At 34.9% G+C, this 16,782-nt stretch overlaps 1 protein-coding gene across 3 annotated transcripts in view; it reads right to left on the bottom strand.

The window, feature by feature from the left end:
* LOC129000040 (forkhead box protein K1) overlaps window positions 1-16,782 on the bottom strand; it is a 33,565-nt gene that overhangs the window by 2,590 nt on the left and 14,193 nt on the right. Inside the window, exons 3-12 of one of the 3 annotated variants that reach the window (XM_054426889.1) lie at window positions 14,968-15,117; window positions 14,565-14,591; window positions 11,390-11,501; window positions 9,034-9,198; window positions 8,478-8,668; window positions 5,112-5,260; window positions 4,613-4,693; window positions 2,399-2,473; window positions 1,343-1,427; window positions 754-884 (exon numbers count right to left, since the gene is read on the bottom strand). In XM_054426889.1, the coding sequence (XP_054282864.1) occupies window positions 758-884; window positions 1,343-1,427; window positions 2,399-2,473; window positions 4,613-4,693; window positions 5,112-5,260; window positions 8,478-8,668; window positions 9,034-9,198; window positions 11,390-11,501; window positions 14,565-14,591; window positions 14,968-15,117 (1,162 nt within the window). In that variant the 3' untranslated portion in view covers window positions 754-757. The remainder of the gene's footprint in view (window positions 1-753; window positions 885-1,342; window positions 1,428-2,398; window positions 2,474-4,612; window positions 4,694-5,111; window positions 5,261-8,477; window positions 8,669-9,033; window positions 9,199-11,389; window positions 11,502-14,564; window positions 14,592-14,967; window positions 15,118-16,782) is intronic. The other 2 variants (XM_054426891.1, XM_054426890.1) reach the window with 2 other exon arrangements.

The raw sequence follows: 16,782 nt of genomic DNA, 5'->3' as shown, positions 1-16,782 counted from the left end.
CAGTCCCCGGATAACGGGTTTTCCGGTTAAACCGACGTCCCCAAAAACTAGTTAAAACAGACCGTTTACTGTGATATTCAACTTAAATTTAGGAGAGCATTGTATTTATTCATGTGATAACTGGTCTCAAATCTTTCCCACGAGAACAGTTGTTTCAGTACCGCCATAGATAAAACATACTCCCTTAGTAGATTAGTCATCCTAATGGAACAGCTGAAGCCAATTTTATTGTTAGTTCTGTACGTCCAACTATAGAGGTTATGTTTTGTTTACAATTTGTTTCTTGTTATTGCAGTCATTTAAAACCTCGTTTAACCTAATAAAACGATATAATCATAAACAATAACTGGTCTCCTAGTTATATAACCAAATAGTAAAGCAGAAATCATGAAAATAACCCTAAAATAATAGAAACAAAATGTTGTCTACACTAGCGATCAGTGTGGACGTACATGAACTAGACGCAAAAAACAAGCTTCAAAATTTACAATGGGATGAGGAGTCTACTTGTGTTGCTTAGTCTATGGTACCGCCCACTTCCTGCCGATCTGGTCCGGTTAAACCAATGTGCTGATAAGAATTGTCCGGTTAAAGAGATGTCATTTCCGCCGAGTGTAGTCCGGTTAAAAGGTGTCCGGATAAGAGGGAGTCTACTGTATCCCTATGTAATGCACATTTTCTCTACCGGTATGTACATTTCCCATTCCAATAGCATTCACTCACTATTTTTTAAGTTTTTACCCGTAGACTCACCATTTTACGAATGTTCTATTTGTTCTTCTACTCTCTCTCGCTTGATGTGTTGCTGCAGTTCATCGTCCTCTAGTCCCCGCTTGGTCCCGCCCCCTCCCCCTTCTCCACACGTCGGACCCATGAACTGACCCCTACAACACACACAACAAATATAGTGTATAAACAAATATAGCAAACCCTAAAGAAAGTCCACTCTTGTATGCTCTCTTTTGTTTTGTAATTTTGTCGATGTCATCACTCTTAAATGGTGAAGGAATGGAAATTTAAGTCAGTCACACTGAACGCTATTGAGAGGCAACTGCACAGAACAACAAGAAGACTTGACGCCAGCTAACTTAATATGTTATGTTGTCTGCACAGTTTGGAAAAAAAGCAGCAAGATCAAGCAGCAAAATGTTAATTACTTTTCATACATTTGTCACTTTAAAACATAATTGGTTATTTTGAATGTTTTGAGGTTTTTATTAACGTTTTTCTGAGTATCCGTGTGAACTGAGGATTTGATTATTTGATGTAGCGTTGGTTGACATTATTTTAGTTGGTCAAACCATTTAAGGCTATACTGTATTTGGTTCTATTCAGGACTCACGTGTAATTGTACGAAGTCTGAACAATCACAGATGGAGAGTCCGACCTGTCCTCCACAGCCACTGAGTGATGACTGGCGAGATATCCTGCAAACACATCAGTGTTACCAAACAAACAAAATAACAACTGCCAACCTGACAAAATAAAAATTTGATTTAACCTTTAAGTGGTCAAATAGCGAAATGAAATCATCGAGGAAGATTTAAACAGAACTTGTCCCTTCAAATAAAATACAAACTGCCAACCCCACAAATAAAATTTGATTTTACCCTGCAGTGGTCAACATAGCAAAATTAAATCATAGAAATGTGCATTCTAACTTTTGAATAAAGTTCAATTTTTTTTTTTAAACTGTGTTGACTACAAATGGAGGAGATGAGTCTATTGAGTCATAAAGAAGTCCAGGAGCTATAAAATCTATTGTTGAAATCATATAGAGCAAGATTTTGTCAGATGTTGTCTTAAGGTAATGAAATAACCAAAGAATATTTTCTGAAATCCAAAATTAAATTAGTTAAACTGATCAAAATCATATTTAATTGTAAAAATAACATAAAATAAACCACACCATTACTTAAAATAAAATTTAGGGAAAAGTTAGCAGAACAACAGAAAGTAAATGTTTATTAGGAATTTTTAATTTAAAAAATGGTTAGTATATTTAGAGGCAGAACTATTTGGATAATTACCACCATAGTCTTGGTTTAAAATCTGTGAGAGTATATTGTCATACATTGGTGGAATTAGTCATAGTTATTGAAACACTTAAAAAACCAGGATGAAAAGTTTTACTTTCAAGACGAATATAGTTCTCCTAGAGATTAGAAATGTACTTTTTTACAAACAAACTGTTGACTACACTGAAAAAAATCCAAATGCACTTAGTTTATCATTGATGAAAAAAAAAAATGGGTTTTAAATATTTAAATCAACGTAATTGTAATTCACGTTAGTTCAGAACAAATTATAACCCTAAAACCTAAAACACACATGATCAACACTGGCACCACTCTTACGACTATTTCTTGTTAGTTTCCCTCAAGTTTTGTTTAATTACCAGCATTTTCCGTTCCCACACCTTTGTTACTCTTTAGCCACACATTGTCGTAAAGAAGCTCTTGGTAACCCAAACCTGAGGGCAAACAGAAATTAGGAACTGAATACAAGTAACCAGTACCAGCCCCGGAACTGTAGATTTGCTAATTGCAGCAACCCCCTGTAAGGTTATATTTACAAGTCTTTGTCATATTATTTGAAGCTTTGACAAAAATGCAAGTATGTTCTTCTTTTCTCCAGAACCTTTTGGATGTTGGAGCAATCCCATAATAGGTAAATCTATTTGAACTATCTATAATGGAAATTGTATTATCAAAATGTGGCTTCAATCTTTATCAAGATGATTAATTAGATCAATTTAAGTAGAAAAATGATTGGATGGTACTTGATAGGATTGTCAATTTCACCTGAAAACCTACTCGTCTATTTTTGTCAAGTAGTATGCTCGAAATTAGGATTTAGAATTTAAATCGTAAATAGTTGAGTGTTTGAAAATAAATAATAAAATTGACTTTGTCCCAAAAACTTCCAATGATTTGAAGCACTATTGTTTTTTCTACTACTACTAAATTGAATAAATGGGATGAAAGTAAACAGTTCTAAAAAATAATAGGAATAAAAATAAAATAATAATAATATGACATAAACTAGAATTCTGGGAAACTTTATATGACTACTTGTTATAATACAACTAATAACATCTGAGAAAATACAGGGTGTTTTAAAAGAATACCGGGATTTAAAATTGTAATTGCTTGGATACTAATCAAGGTAACTTAACATTTTATACGTCAAGTTGAAGCTAAAAACAAGTTGAAGCTAAAATAACTAAGTTTTGTTTCACGTGTAGCAAGGGAGGAAACTTTGACCTTGGCATGTGCAAAACAGGTGCGGGCCGGTAGGCCGCTATTGCGACTCACGTGCATGACGCCAGTCGCCAGTACGATGTTTACGGCGCAACAGAAGACAGTGTAAAATGAGTGTAAACTGTGGTTCACAGAGTTTATATAGATTGCAAGATAAACTAAATTTAAATATACTTGATGATAAAGAAATTTGACGCTGGTTTAATGAGTTACGTGGCACCGTAGTGTTTTGAAAAGACGTTCACCTGGCCGGCTAAAAACAAGCGATGACATTGTCGAAGAAATGTGACAATTCTGCATCAGAAGCCTCCAAAAATCGATTGCCCAACAAAAGTCTTCAGTTTAACATACTTAAATCAACACTTTATGATGTTATCTGTAAAAGAGAGTCTTTAAAGATCCAGTTAAGACATCAGATAAACCCGCCGATCGCCCTAAGAATACAGACTCAGCCAGTTTTACGCTCATATAAGATTGAAGAAAATCTTAATTTTATTAAATTTTTCTGAATTGTATCAAAGTATGAGAAAAAACAATGTTCTTTTTCCTTCAATTTGACGTTTAAATCATTTATCTTCACTAGTCCCCGAGCAACGACCGTTTAAAATCCTGACATTCTTCTATAAACACCCTGTACTTAAGAATTGCTAATAGAACTACAAGAGTAATCCATACCAATGTATTAGCTAAAAGATAGCAAATTGATCTAGGTATATAAACAGAACTTATAAAAAATACTAAAAAGTGTTAATTATAGTAAATATAGTAATAGTAAAAAGTTTCCTCCACCAGTAAAATCGACTCTCAATCTAACAAACTACGAAATACATCTAAAACATTGGTAACGCCATAGTGCAATAGTGCCTATGACAGCAATATTTGTATGCAGCTTTGATTACTTATGGAGCATTCAAAAAATATTTATTAGGTATACGTTCAACCACGGATAATCCATTACAGATAATCAAAGTTCTACTGTAGTAGGTAAAAACATAGCTACAAAGAAATAGAAGATTCCCATACATTATATCCTTATAAAATAAAAATCTAGGCAACATTTCCGAGGTCTGTGTCACTTGACTGGCCAAGTGCAAGTACTGTGAATATTCTGATCTCAACCAACATAAATATCTGTACATAAATACAAGGTTTGCCAGCAGACCGAGTAGCCTGGCCTAAGTAAAGATTGAGTGTGAGGGAGGGAACTTAAACAAAACATTTAAAAGCATAAAAAAATTACAACTAAAGCAATAGTTTTACAAATAAAACGCCAATTGACATACACTGCAGTTTCTAAATTTAATAAACATCTCTAGCAACTTGAAAATAATAATTTTCCTCAGACTGACCTTCTCTAGGCAGGTCTCCGTTGGTGACTAGCGTAACATGTTGCATGATTCTCGGCTTTGCCGACGTTACGAAAGTAGCACCTGCAAAAAAATATGCAATAAATATTGCTTCTCATGGATTTACTCTCTGAACAAATCTTATATTAAGACAAAATATCAGGGTTGTTTTTTGACATTTTGTTGGGTATCTACTAGCCAATGAACTCTTAATTTCTGTTGTTTTTTCCTCCTGATCACAAATATAAATTAGTACAAGAGGTTAAAATACCTTTAATCCGTCAGTGTGATCAACGTTACCGATACGTAGTTCGCCAGAAATAAGTAGTTAAAATCATCGCACTATAGTGGCTCCATTCAATTACATTAATTTTTTTCCTAAAACTGGCTTCAGCTTTAAAATCCAAACAGAACTTAGTCTCTATTCACAGTACAAATCTTCAATTTATACTCTAGAAACATAATGGACAAATTTCCTGACATGTTTACAAATAAACCATACCCGGATGGCCAGGACTGCCGGGAGCACTCTGGCTGGTGATGACCGGAGAGTTGACTGTGGAATCCGGAGTGGGAGAGCCTTCCCGGGACAGGGACTCTGGAGTCATCAGTCCGGACATTCCAAGGTGACTGGGAGAAGCAGGAGCAGACCTAGACAGAGAAAGAAATGTTGGTGATTTTTCTTAATGTTATAGCATTTTTGTTGCCGTTTTATGTGTCAATTAGAGTAACATGTGGGATGAAAATGTGCACAGAAACCTTTTCTCCGACCAACACTGCTTTTGATATTTTGTACAGTAATCTCAAAAATATATTGCAGTTGGAATTGAATAAGTGTCTAGTAGTGTGGCTCCGTGTTTTTGGGAGCATTTCATAAATCTCCCTTACATGCCATCATAATTCACACAATATTAGCAATAGTTATATGAGCCAAAGGTCTTGTATCACATTAATTATTTTTCATCATACTGCAGCAAAAACAGCCATTGTAATGCACGAGTTGCAAGTCTAAACTAGCTCTTTAGCTCCCTAAGGAGTAAAATGCCTTTTTAGACCCTAAGGCCCAAAAGTCAGCTGTAAGCTTTGTAGGCCATCACATGTATCAAAATGATGTATTGATTGATTTCATTGGTTGTAGCTCTTATTGTTGCATTCATGTCAATAGTTCGACATATCGATAGTATAATATACACTAACACAATAGTAATAGACAAAATTATTGAATCACTTACTAAACAGCTGCTTGTTTGCTTCAGCAAAATTAAAAGCTAGTTGATAGTCGTTTTGAGAGGTTATCTTTACGTGAAAAGTAGTTCGGTTTTCTAACTTAAGTTTGTTAATTAATGTTACGATATGACAAAAATATAGTTCATCAAACAGGCAAAAAGTGTCTTTTCAACCCTCACTCGTTTTCCAAAAATTGAGTTTGAGTTGAAAAGATTCACTTTACACCATAGTGATGGAATATACTAGTATTGTAGTACTTTGCTAAGATTTTATAATTGTTATGCCTGGAAGCGAAATGTATATTTATTAACTGCCACTTAATTAATGCTATTATGTTGGAAATAGTGTTGTCTCTTCTTCACATAGTTTTGATCACATTCAGTTAAAATTTTCATTTTTTTATTATTTTTTTGACATCAAAACTTAATAATATAATTTATAATATTAATTTTCCTAATTTAAAAATTATATTTGTACATATGTATTATTGTATAGGTATTTGACTAAATCCAACACATTTACTATGTTTTTATTGAAAAAAAGAATGAATTGATTTGACCCTTTTTTCACTTGTTTTTTTATCTCAGACTGTTTTAAGTCCTAATTAGAATCCATCAAATCTAATCTAAGATTGGCTGGTTTTTTGCGAAGCAGAGTTCAAAGAGGTAATTCTACCTATGTGACAACTATTGCTTGCTTTATTGATATATAATATATATTAACCAGAAATTTTAATTTTTCACTGGATTTCAGAGTAAAGAAGTTTCAAGCTTAGTTTTGACAAAAGTTTATCATTGGTTGTTACAAACATCTCCAAACCGAGACAGTCAGAACAGATTTCAGTCTAAATCTTAATCTTTTGATGATCGGAATTTTACAGCGATCGCGTTAGACGATAATTATTTTCATATGACTGTGGGAGATAAGAATTTTGCTGTGACCACAAAAACTATGATAATGTCTTCTGGACCGCGATAATAATGTTTACAGGACCATGGTAGATAATCAGATTTTTTCCACGATTGCGGATGACAGTGATAATGTCTACGTGATCGCAGAAGACGTTTTGAAACATTTCTGTGACCGCTGAGCAATATTCAGGATTTTGCCGTGACCGCGGAAGACAGTGGTGATGTTTCCGTAACTGAGGAAGATATTCAGGATTTTGCCGGTATCACAGAAGAATATGTGAATGTCAACAATGCCCTAAAATATTGGTAGAGTTCCGAAACACCCTGTAGGCTATATTATAATATGTGTCCATTGACATGTCATCCAATTTTGATGAAATTTGGTATCTACATTTATTCATAAGAGTTGTGCCGAAATCATGATCATGGTCCTGAGGCTGTGTAGACATCATCATCAACTCCCGTAGTAACAGAACCATCCTCGTTGTTTTGCGCAATCACGGCATAATCATGAACAACTCCTTAGTCATAATTATAAATATTATCGTCGTCTTCCGCAATTGCAGCCGTGTAGATCATCTTCTAACTGAGATTTTTGATCTGTTTTAAACTATTTCTATGATTTGATCAAAAAGTTAACTACTTGAGTCGTTTCCATGTTTCATAGTTAAAATCAATATTTTTTTCTTTACTAAAAAACTATTAAAAAAAGAAAACTTTAATTTCTTTAAATTTATTCACAAACAATACTTTTTTAACATTCTGTTACAGTTACATACACATCCGAGCTAAAAATATCACAGCTTAGGTTGCTTACCAGAACACTGAATCAGATATTAAATTAAAATGATAACTATTAGAGTTCATGAACTAGTGACGAGTAACAGATCAAAGTACAAAAGCAAGTGCAAGAAAAAAAAAAAAACACCAAAATAAGAAGGACAAATTGAGGAACAGAAAGGTTGCAGGAATCTTGAGGAAAGCAGGAGGGTTAGTATTTGTACTGGGAATACCACTCTTCTAGTTCTTGACTTGTAGGGGTGTCAGAACTTCTCCTTGAAAATTACAAAAAATGTTAAAAATGGTATCATAGTTAAAATACTAACTAATGGTATGATGTAAGATTGTAAATAATAACGTACATGAATACATGCAGTGTGATTAGTGTGAAAGAATGACAAGAATCTCAGTATTGTCTTGCTTTATTTGACAAGAGCAATGTACAGACAAAACTCTAATTTTATTTATATAGAAAAGCTACAGAGAAGTAATTGAGTTTCACAATTCAATTCCACTGTACTATCTTTCTAGGTTCGCGTAATATTATTTTTAATCAAATCAATTAAGCCATGCATGTTGCATATTATATTACTTAAGCTTCATGAAAGTCTAAATGTAAAATGGTTATTGCCGTATATAAATAAATCAATAACTTTAGTGGCTCAGGCCTTTGAATTGACTTCTTTGAAAATTGGTTTTGAATGCATTGTGCGTATTTAATTTTATTTTTCTCAGTTTTAGTTCAATTATTAACAGATACTATTTGCCTTTTAAGATGGTAGCTGACTGACAAGGATTATAGAATAGCTCATAGGAAATGCACCACAAGATTTACAATTAACATGGACCTCCTCCGCTGTACATGTGATGTGCTAGAAGTGATTCAAGAGGGAAGAGCTGCATGGCAGTGTGTTTATACATCCATACTGTGTCATACAGCCTTGACATACCTGGAAGAGAGACCGAAGGGCACGCGGAAGCAGGGTACCCCGCGCTGGCGTCGCCGCCGGAACGCCTGCTCTATCAGCTTGGTCTCAGACTGAGGGTCGATGCGCCAGAATGAGCCCTTGCCCGGCTCCTCCTGCGACCGTGGCACCTTGATGAAATAGCGATTCAGCGACAGGTTGTGTCGTATCGAGTTCTGCAACATCGTCAACACTTGTTTTACAATCATTTTACAAGTTTCAAGTTTTAAAAATTTCTATTCTGTTATATCATGCCCTTCTAAGCTAAATTTTCAGTTAATTCCTTACTTGTAGTAGGATATTGTGTTGTTGTTTTATCATGAATAAATTGAACATTAAAAGTATTACATGCATGACGAATAGGCCTAAAGCATATTTATACTCTTGGCAGGAATATAAATATTTTAGATTTACTTTTATGGTTATATTTTAAAATTATGTAATTTAAGACTGTTTCAAATTTGCCTTAACAATATATTTTCAACTAAGCTAAAAAATTATTATGTATTATGATTCTAATCATAAGTGACAATGTTCAGACCTGCCAGCCCTTGTCGGCAGTGCGGTAGTACGGGTAGTTCTTGGTGATGTAGCTGTAGATGCCGCTAAGTGTGAGCTGCTTGTCCGTCACACTGGCCACTGCCTGCACTATCAGCTGAGCGTACGAGAAGGGTGGTTTAGTGTCTTCCTGGCCTCCCTCACCTCTCTGTGACACACAATACAAATTAATATCAAGTGCCCAAATGTTTTTAGGATCTTTGCTGGATTTATAAATTTAACGTTTCCCTCCAATTAATAAATTGTTGACAAAACCAACAGTAACAAATATCTGTAAACCTTTTCCGACCCAGCAAACCTGCAGGCTATAGTTATTTGTGCAACTAGTGAGAAAAGTGAGCAATTGACTCACTCGAGAGAAATCCTAACTCACGAGCCGTAGGCGAGTGAGGAATGGTTTCTCGAGTGAGGCAATTGTACTTTGAACTCAAGTTGCACATTATACTTTTCCTACAGTTACCATAAAACAAATAAATTTGTGAAGAAACATAACCTATTTTTACACAGAAGTGAACTTTTAATATAACATTTATTGTGAAGTGACAAATACAACAGTACAACAGCTGACCAGCTGATTTACAGCCAGTGCTGCCAATGTATTTCGCGCGCATACGACGTTGCCTGCATGTTACGCGCTCACTATTTCGTGCCTTCACGTTGCAAATCTGGAGTGAGACAAAGTAATTAGAGTGAGACAATGTTAACATTGTCTCACTGATGAGCGAATTGGCCACTTTGCTTTCTCAAATCAGTGAGAGAACATGTACATTGTTAGGTAACTGTAGGAAAAGTAAATTTCCAATTGCTTGATTGGAAAATATTGATATATGGAAAATATAAATACACAAAATTGTCATATTTATTCCCTATTTAAATGACATTAGGTTTAACCCATTGACGTCGACTTACCGGTCCGGTCTGTCACCGATAGATAGTCGTACTGCTAATCCACTGACCCTCAAGTAGTACATTGAATCTCACCTACGAGCGCTAGTGTCGTCGTGAGCTTATACTGGCAATTGACCTGTTCGGCTGACAGTGGCATGATAGCTAAGTTTGCTAAGGCATCCACTGATGAGTGTCCATTGAGGTCTTTCTACATGCGCGAGTCCAATTATTAATGAGCTTGATAATGTGTTTGGCATAGCCAGAGTGGAGATCCCACCTTAAATAAACAGTGTCCGGCTTGGGTGGAGTAGACGGCATTAGTGAGTTTAATACGGATTGGCAAACAACAACAATTTTGCTTTTTTTTACATTGGTATAGAGGACATAATGAACATTATACTGTTGAAATACATATAATGACAAAAGACATAGTAGTATACAACCTTAACAAATAATAATAGATAATTATTTTTTTATATTTGGTATTTTCTATTCATTTATGGTCATCAATATTTGGGGTTTTGCTACAGGGAAGTTAGTAAGGTGTGTTTTTAGTGAAATGTTAATAGCTTAACTAAATAATAAAATTTTCCAAAATTTTTTTAGCAAACTACAAAAGTTTACCTATTCCTATTTCCTATTATACCTAAGTTACCTATTATAAGAAGAACATAAAAAGTTTAAATTTACACTTTTAGCAAATTTTCCATATAGGAAATAAACTATTAAATTTTCTCTATAACTATTAAGCACACAATACTTCTGAATTATTTGTTTTTAATACAACAAAACAATCAAATAAATTGCAAAATGACATGTTTTGGGGATTAAAAATAAATTTTCACCTCATAAATCCTGTTTCCATAGTCAGATCAATCTGGTTTGCAAATTTGTCTAAAAAAACTTGAGTTTACACAATTGACAAATTTTATTAATGCTAAAGACGTCTTAAGACATCCTAAACTATTAAGCCATCCTGCACAACGGGAATAAACCAAGACCAATGGATCATACTTTCCAGTAATGTAGGGTAAATCAATAATTGTAAATAGGTATCAGCCATTTTACATTAATGCAATCCTAGCAGTCAAAGTAACCTAAACAATATTATTTTACCAGGACTAAGTACAGTTTGGGAGTACTTTATACAGCCTCGTGAACAAGACCCTGGCATAAAATTAGTAAGAGCGTCAATGTACGTCTAGATAAATTGGTTAAAGATAGAAAACTAAAGTAGGTTTAAAAATAAATAGAAGGCCTTTTTGTTATAAAATATGTATTATTCAGTAGACAGCATTATTGATTGACTTTTAGCATTTGTAATTTATTTTTTAAAGTGGTGATGAGGCAAAGGGGATCAAAATATTAACATACATTATTAAATTAAAAACCAAAAACTTTCTTTGATGATTTTTACATTAAAATCATCATGAGAGGTGAAGAGTTATTACCTTGGGCGGGCTGTACGGTTCGTTGATGGGCGGAGGACACCCATTGGTTGATCTAAACAGTTTGTTGTCGCTCTCACTCATTTGGCCTGAACCATCCAGTAGAACCTCCCCACTGAAAACAGTGCAAGTAGAATCATTGCACTCAATATCATTCAAAGTGTTTGTAATCAAATAAAATAAAAAACATTAAAAACTATAAGTGAAACATATTTTACCCATCATAATTATAACTAGTATACATGTTGCTCGAATTTGAGCAATTGCAAAGTATTACAGGATTTATATTATAACGAATAAGAGTCATAATTTCTGATGGTTCAAAAAAGTCAAATCAAACTTGTAAATTTGGTCTAAAAGCGCCGGTCCAATTGGGCCGGCGCGGTTTGACTTCACGTAACTGTTGTACATTTGATTTGATATAAGTTGTAATAGACTGCAAATACACCACTAATAGTAATAATTTACTAAAGCTAAGAAAGTAATTGTTATTTGACCTCAAAATAATTCATAAATATCTTTCCACAATAATTAAATCACATAATATTTGTTATTTTTGGGTGAGATTGAAAAAAACATTTTATTTTTATAAAAATTTATTGACAGAACATTTTTAATTATGTTATAATGAAAATACAAGATTTAAATTTATGGGCAATGCCTTGGAAAATACAAAAATGTATAAGAATAAAAAGTTAAGTAAAAGTCTAAAAGTTTAAAAAAGTCGCTTCACTAATATCCATCTCACTGGACATTGGGAAGTTCAATGCTCTGTCTATCTCACTATAAGATAGATCACTCATAGTGAAAACTAAAAACTAAACTATAATATCACTGAGTCACCCACAAGTAAACAAACGTACGCCATAGATAGCAAGAACTGAGTGAATGTCAAGGTGGGGGATGAAGGGTGGGAGGGGTGGGGTTCAATGATGTGTACAGCACAGAGACGTGTAAGAAACCATATGTTGTAACCAGATTTGGCGGGAAATTACGTTACTGCCAACCGTGCAGAGTGAAATACCCTAAAATACCAAAAGATTACCTGCGGTCCGATCGGACAGGCACTGATTTTTTCTAGCGATATTTTGCTAAAAATTTTCACTGCCGGCCCGATTGTTGTTTGTCCAATTTGACCCGAGTTGTTTGAACCGATTGTCCAAATTTTATTTTTGGTCAAAATTGAATTTTTTTCATGAAAACCTTACTATGATAAATAAGTATAAAAACCATCATTCAGTAGAAAAAAGAACTACATTTCTGTTTGGCACTGCGGTAATCTGGCTAAAAAGTAGCGTGGCACTTAACGTGCTAATGGAACCACTCACGATGTCCATACCAGTTCGATATAATCAACGTTTCTTGTTAATATTTTATAATTTTTCAACAGCTGATATAGTTTTTTAGTGTTTTCTAGGCCTACAAATGTTTCCCGACTTACTCATAACTGCATAAGGTTGTCATGTTTATCCTCGTCATTGATAATATAACCACCATGGTCACCAGTATGTCTACAAATTTCAGTCATTTTTTTTTATCATTTTTTTAACAGCTATAAAATATGTTCACATTACTTAAGAACTACCTGATTTTCTTGCATAACCTGTCTGCCACAATTTTATTTGCTTCAACTGGCATTCTTTTGATTAGTTGCTGTAATAACGTTAATTGTATTTACCCGACATGCAGAGTTAAAAGGCTTAATGTTGTTCAGATAGGTTTTTGTTTCAATGACAGGGGTTTGTTTTTTTAAAGGGGTTTTAGATGTAAATCACTTGACTTTTACGGAAACAGATTTAATGTCCTTGCCAAACCAGTTTCATTTAGCCTTAGAGGGGTTTCCTCTGCAATGATAAAGTCAAGATTCCTCCATCACAAAGTCAGTAAAATTTAATTTTTTGTAGCACGCGTTTCCTTTAATTGCAACTTAAATATTAACAGCAATTAAAGTATCCAGCTGATCATAATGTAAACAGATATGTTCTAAGGAAAACATGAGCACTTAAAAGCCACTGGGGCAGAGTCCAAGGGACTTTTTGAAAAATTTAAGGCCAGTTTGCAAATCTACATGACACGCTCATTCCAATGAAACGTAAATGGTCAAAATAGGTAGAGAAATGGCGGAGGAGTTCAAAGGACAAATTTCGTGTTGGCATATTAATTATATAGATAACCATTTTTATCACAAACATTAGGTACTTTGATTTATTTTGCTCCTCTAACTTGCAGCAGTGTTTACATAGCATTTATAAGTTACAGTAGTCCCTCTTTAATCCGGCACTGCACCACTTTGGCACTCCAGTAATCCGGCGTCTTTTGACAGGAGGTCTTCCGCGATCGCGGCAAAATTCTGATTATCTCCCGCGGCCGTGTAGACATCATAATTCTCTCACGTGGACATGAAAACGTCATCGTCGTCTTGCACGATCGCGGCAAAATCATTAACATCTCCCGCAGTCACGGAAAAGTCATCGTCGTCATGCGCGATCGCAGCAAATTCATGAACATCGCCAGCAGACGTATAGACGTTATCATCGCCTCCCGCGGTCACGGAAACGTCATCGTCGTCAAGCACGATCGCGGCAAAATCAAGAACATCTCCCGCGGTCATGTAGACATTATTGTTGCTTTTCAAAGATTTTATCATCTCCCGCGGCCGTGTAAACATCATTGTCTACTCCCGCATTCCCGGAAATGTCATTGTCGACTTGCGCGATCGCGGCAAAATCATGAACATCTCCCACGGTCACGAAAACGTCATAGTCTTCATGCGCGATGACAGCAATTTTACTATTATCTCCCGCGGACGTGTAGACGTTATCATCGCCTCCCGCGAATGTGTAATTGTCATGCCCGATCGCGGCAATAGCGGTTCCGATCACGCAAACTTCGGAGACGTGTTTTAATTGCATTTTAAGTGTTTTTAATGATAACATTCCAGTAATCCAGCATTTTCACCAATCCGGCAGTATGGCGGTCCTATATCTGCCGGATTACTGAGAGTCTACTGTACAAGGGTTAAAAATCTACTGTTTTTGTAGTTGAAAAATTTTCCCCAGTTACATTAAAAAGTTGTTGAAAATTATGCTTTCTTACAAAATTAGGCCTATTCTAAAAAGTAGTTAGTACAGTTTAGTTCATAAATAACTGGTTAAAAAAATAAAATCAAAAGCAATACCTTATGTTATCATACGGTTCTGAATACCTGGAAATAATGGAAAAGAATATTGTTAGTTAAACCATGAATTTGTACATGAGCAAGTGGTTGCAAATTCAAACCAAGAATAAACATAATATTAAATTTAACAAAACATTTTTAAATGGAACTGAATTTCAAATGAAGTAATATAATTCTTCACGCATATATTTTATGTTTGATTAAGAATTTTGGTCCATTTGAACATAAAAAGCTTTAGAACATTGCTGAGCCTTGTATTCTATGTGATTTTTTAACAACAGGTAATTTCAAAATATTATAATAGACTCTCTGTAGGCGATTTCTCCATCCAGTACTAAACTGACGATATCCTGCAAATGAAGTGTAAAGTCAAATATTTGATAGTGGAAACTTCAATCTTTACCTGTCGTGGGTGTTGCTTGTAGACACAGTGACAGTGTTGACAACAGGACCAGCGACTGCGGCCGCGTATACTGCAGCCATCTGTAGATCAGCAGAGACATTGCGTCTGCCGTGGCCTCCACGAGGACTGGCAGGGCACGAATTGGCAGCACTGGGACACAACACAGACTTTGTCAATTGGACTAAAGTGGGCGGTATTTAATAATTCCCTATTCAGAAAACATTAATTAAACAGCCTAGAAAAAGTATAAAGTATGAAATTACACTTTTATTTCAAAATTAACTCTCCTTTAAGGAGAGTGGTCACAGTATAAAAGCACAGAGTTAGTTATACAGAATACAAATTGTAGCCATGTAGCCTAACATTCTCATTGACTGCAGGGTAAACTGCACAAGTCTGAAGACGATAATGTTTACAAATATTCCAATGTTCTGTGCACCTCTATTTTTAACCAAAATGACACCTAGACCGCCTTCCCATTGGTTTGCAGCCACCAGGTGGCAGCGACCGTCCTGTACAAGTTGCAGCCACGTTTGTCCCTTCACACACAGTGGCTGCCACCCGGTAGCTGTGCCCTCCTACTTTTTAAGTATATGGGAGGACTACAAAGATTCTTAAAAAGTGAGGTAGCCTAATATTTTGATAGCTTTTGAAAGTGTATGCAGTTGCTTAATGGAAAATGTCATGCTATTTACATTGGTCTATTACATGTTCCTAAATTTATATAAGCTTACATTTGGAAGAAATATAGAAAATTCTACAATTTTAATAGTGATCGACCTCAAAACTAACACAATATTAATCAGGGTGTCCACAGAAAATTTGTCATAAATTTCCAAGACTTTCCATGACCATTTACCATCGATTTCCATGACTCACGAACTTTACTCAAATTATAATATAACATACACACACAAATAAAACTGCCTAGATTTCGCAGAAACTACTGAAATATGTATTAACAGACAACAATGGAGTACAATGGTACAACAATGAACTAATACAAACTCAAAAATCATAAAATAATACAACTGTAATAAATTGAATCGTCGAAAATTTGTGAAAAATCCTGAAAAATGCTACAGTAGTCGGAGTTACGGCGGACTAGAGCATTGAATAGTTCCCTCAAATCATCCATCATGGGGAATTTCCATGACCTTTTGCCTATTTCCATGACTTTCAATGACCAGAATTTTTGTCCATGACTTTCCATGACTATCCCTGACTTTCCAGAATATGGACACCCTGTTAATGGAAAACTTTCACCACATTGATAGTGACAATAGGTAGTGAACAATAGATTCTATCAATCAGACAACGTTTTCAGTTGTTTCGGCCACTTTTTTGATTGATGTGACTGTAGGCTGATGTGACTGTAGGCCTACTAAACGTACCACATGTCTCATATTGGCAACAATGTTTACAAACAACGTTGACTCTCTCTGTCTGTTTACATATACCACATGTAGCATGTTACATTCTCACAATAACCAGATGATATAGTAACTGTCACTAACAAGAGAATACAGAGACTCTGCACAACTTCAAATGCAGAATTTTTAATAACATTAAATTACACCATAAAATTTACAAAGGAGATTACAAAAAATATGGCACATGCACGATAGAAATTTGTTCTAATCTAAATGACATGGAAAAAGGTCAAAACGATTCAATATTTTTAGAAAATATGATTGAGTTAACGGGAGTACAGGGTTTAATGCATTTCTGTTTTAGACACTTCCACTATTGTCTTATTTGATTGAGAAATGCCTTCTTTACCTTGATACTACGAGAAGCTTTATTCTTCAGTGG

The sequence above is a fragment of the Macrosteles quadrilineatus genome, unplaced genomic scaffold (assembly GCF_028750875.1).
Source record: "Macrosteles quadrilineatus isolate MER2022 unplaced genomic scaffold, UCM_ALF_1.0 Scaffold_8__2_contigs__length_117827958, whole genome shotgun sequence".
In the NCBI taxonomy this organism is placed as follows: Eukaryota; Metazoa; Arthropoda; class Insecta; order Hemiptera; family Cicadellidae; genus Macrosteles; species Macrosteles quadrilineatus.
This window is presented reverse-complemented; position numbering and strand designations above follow the sequence as displayed.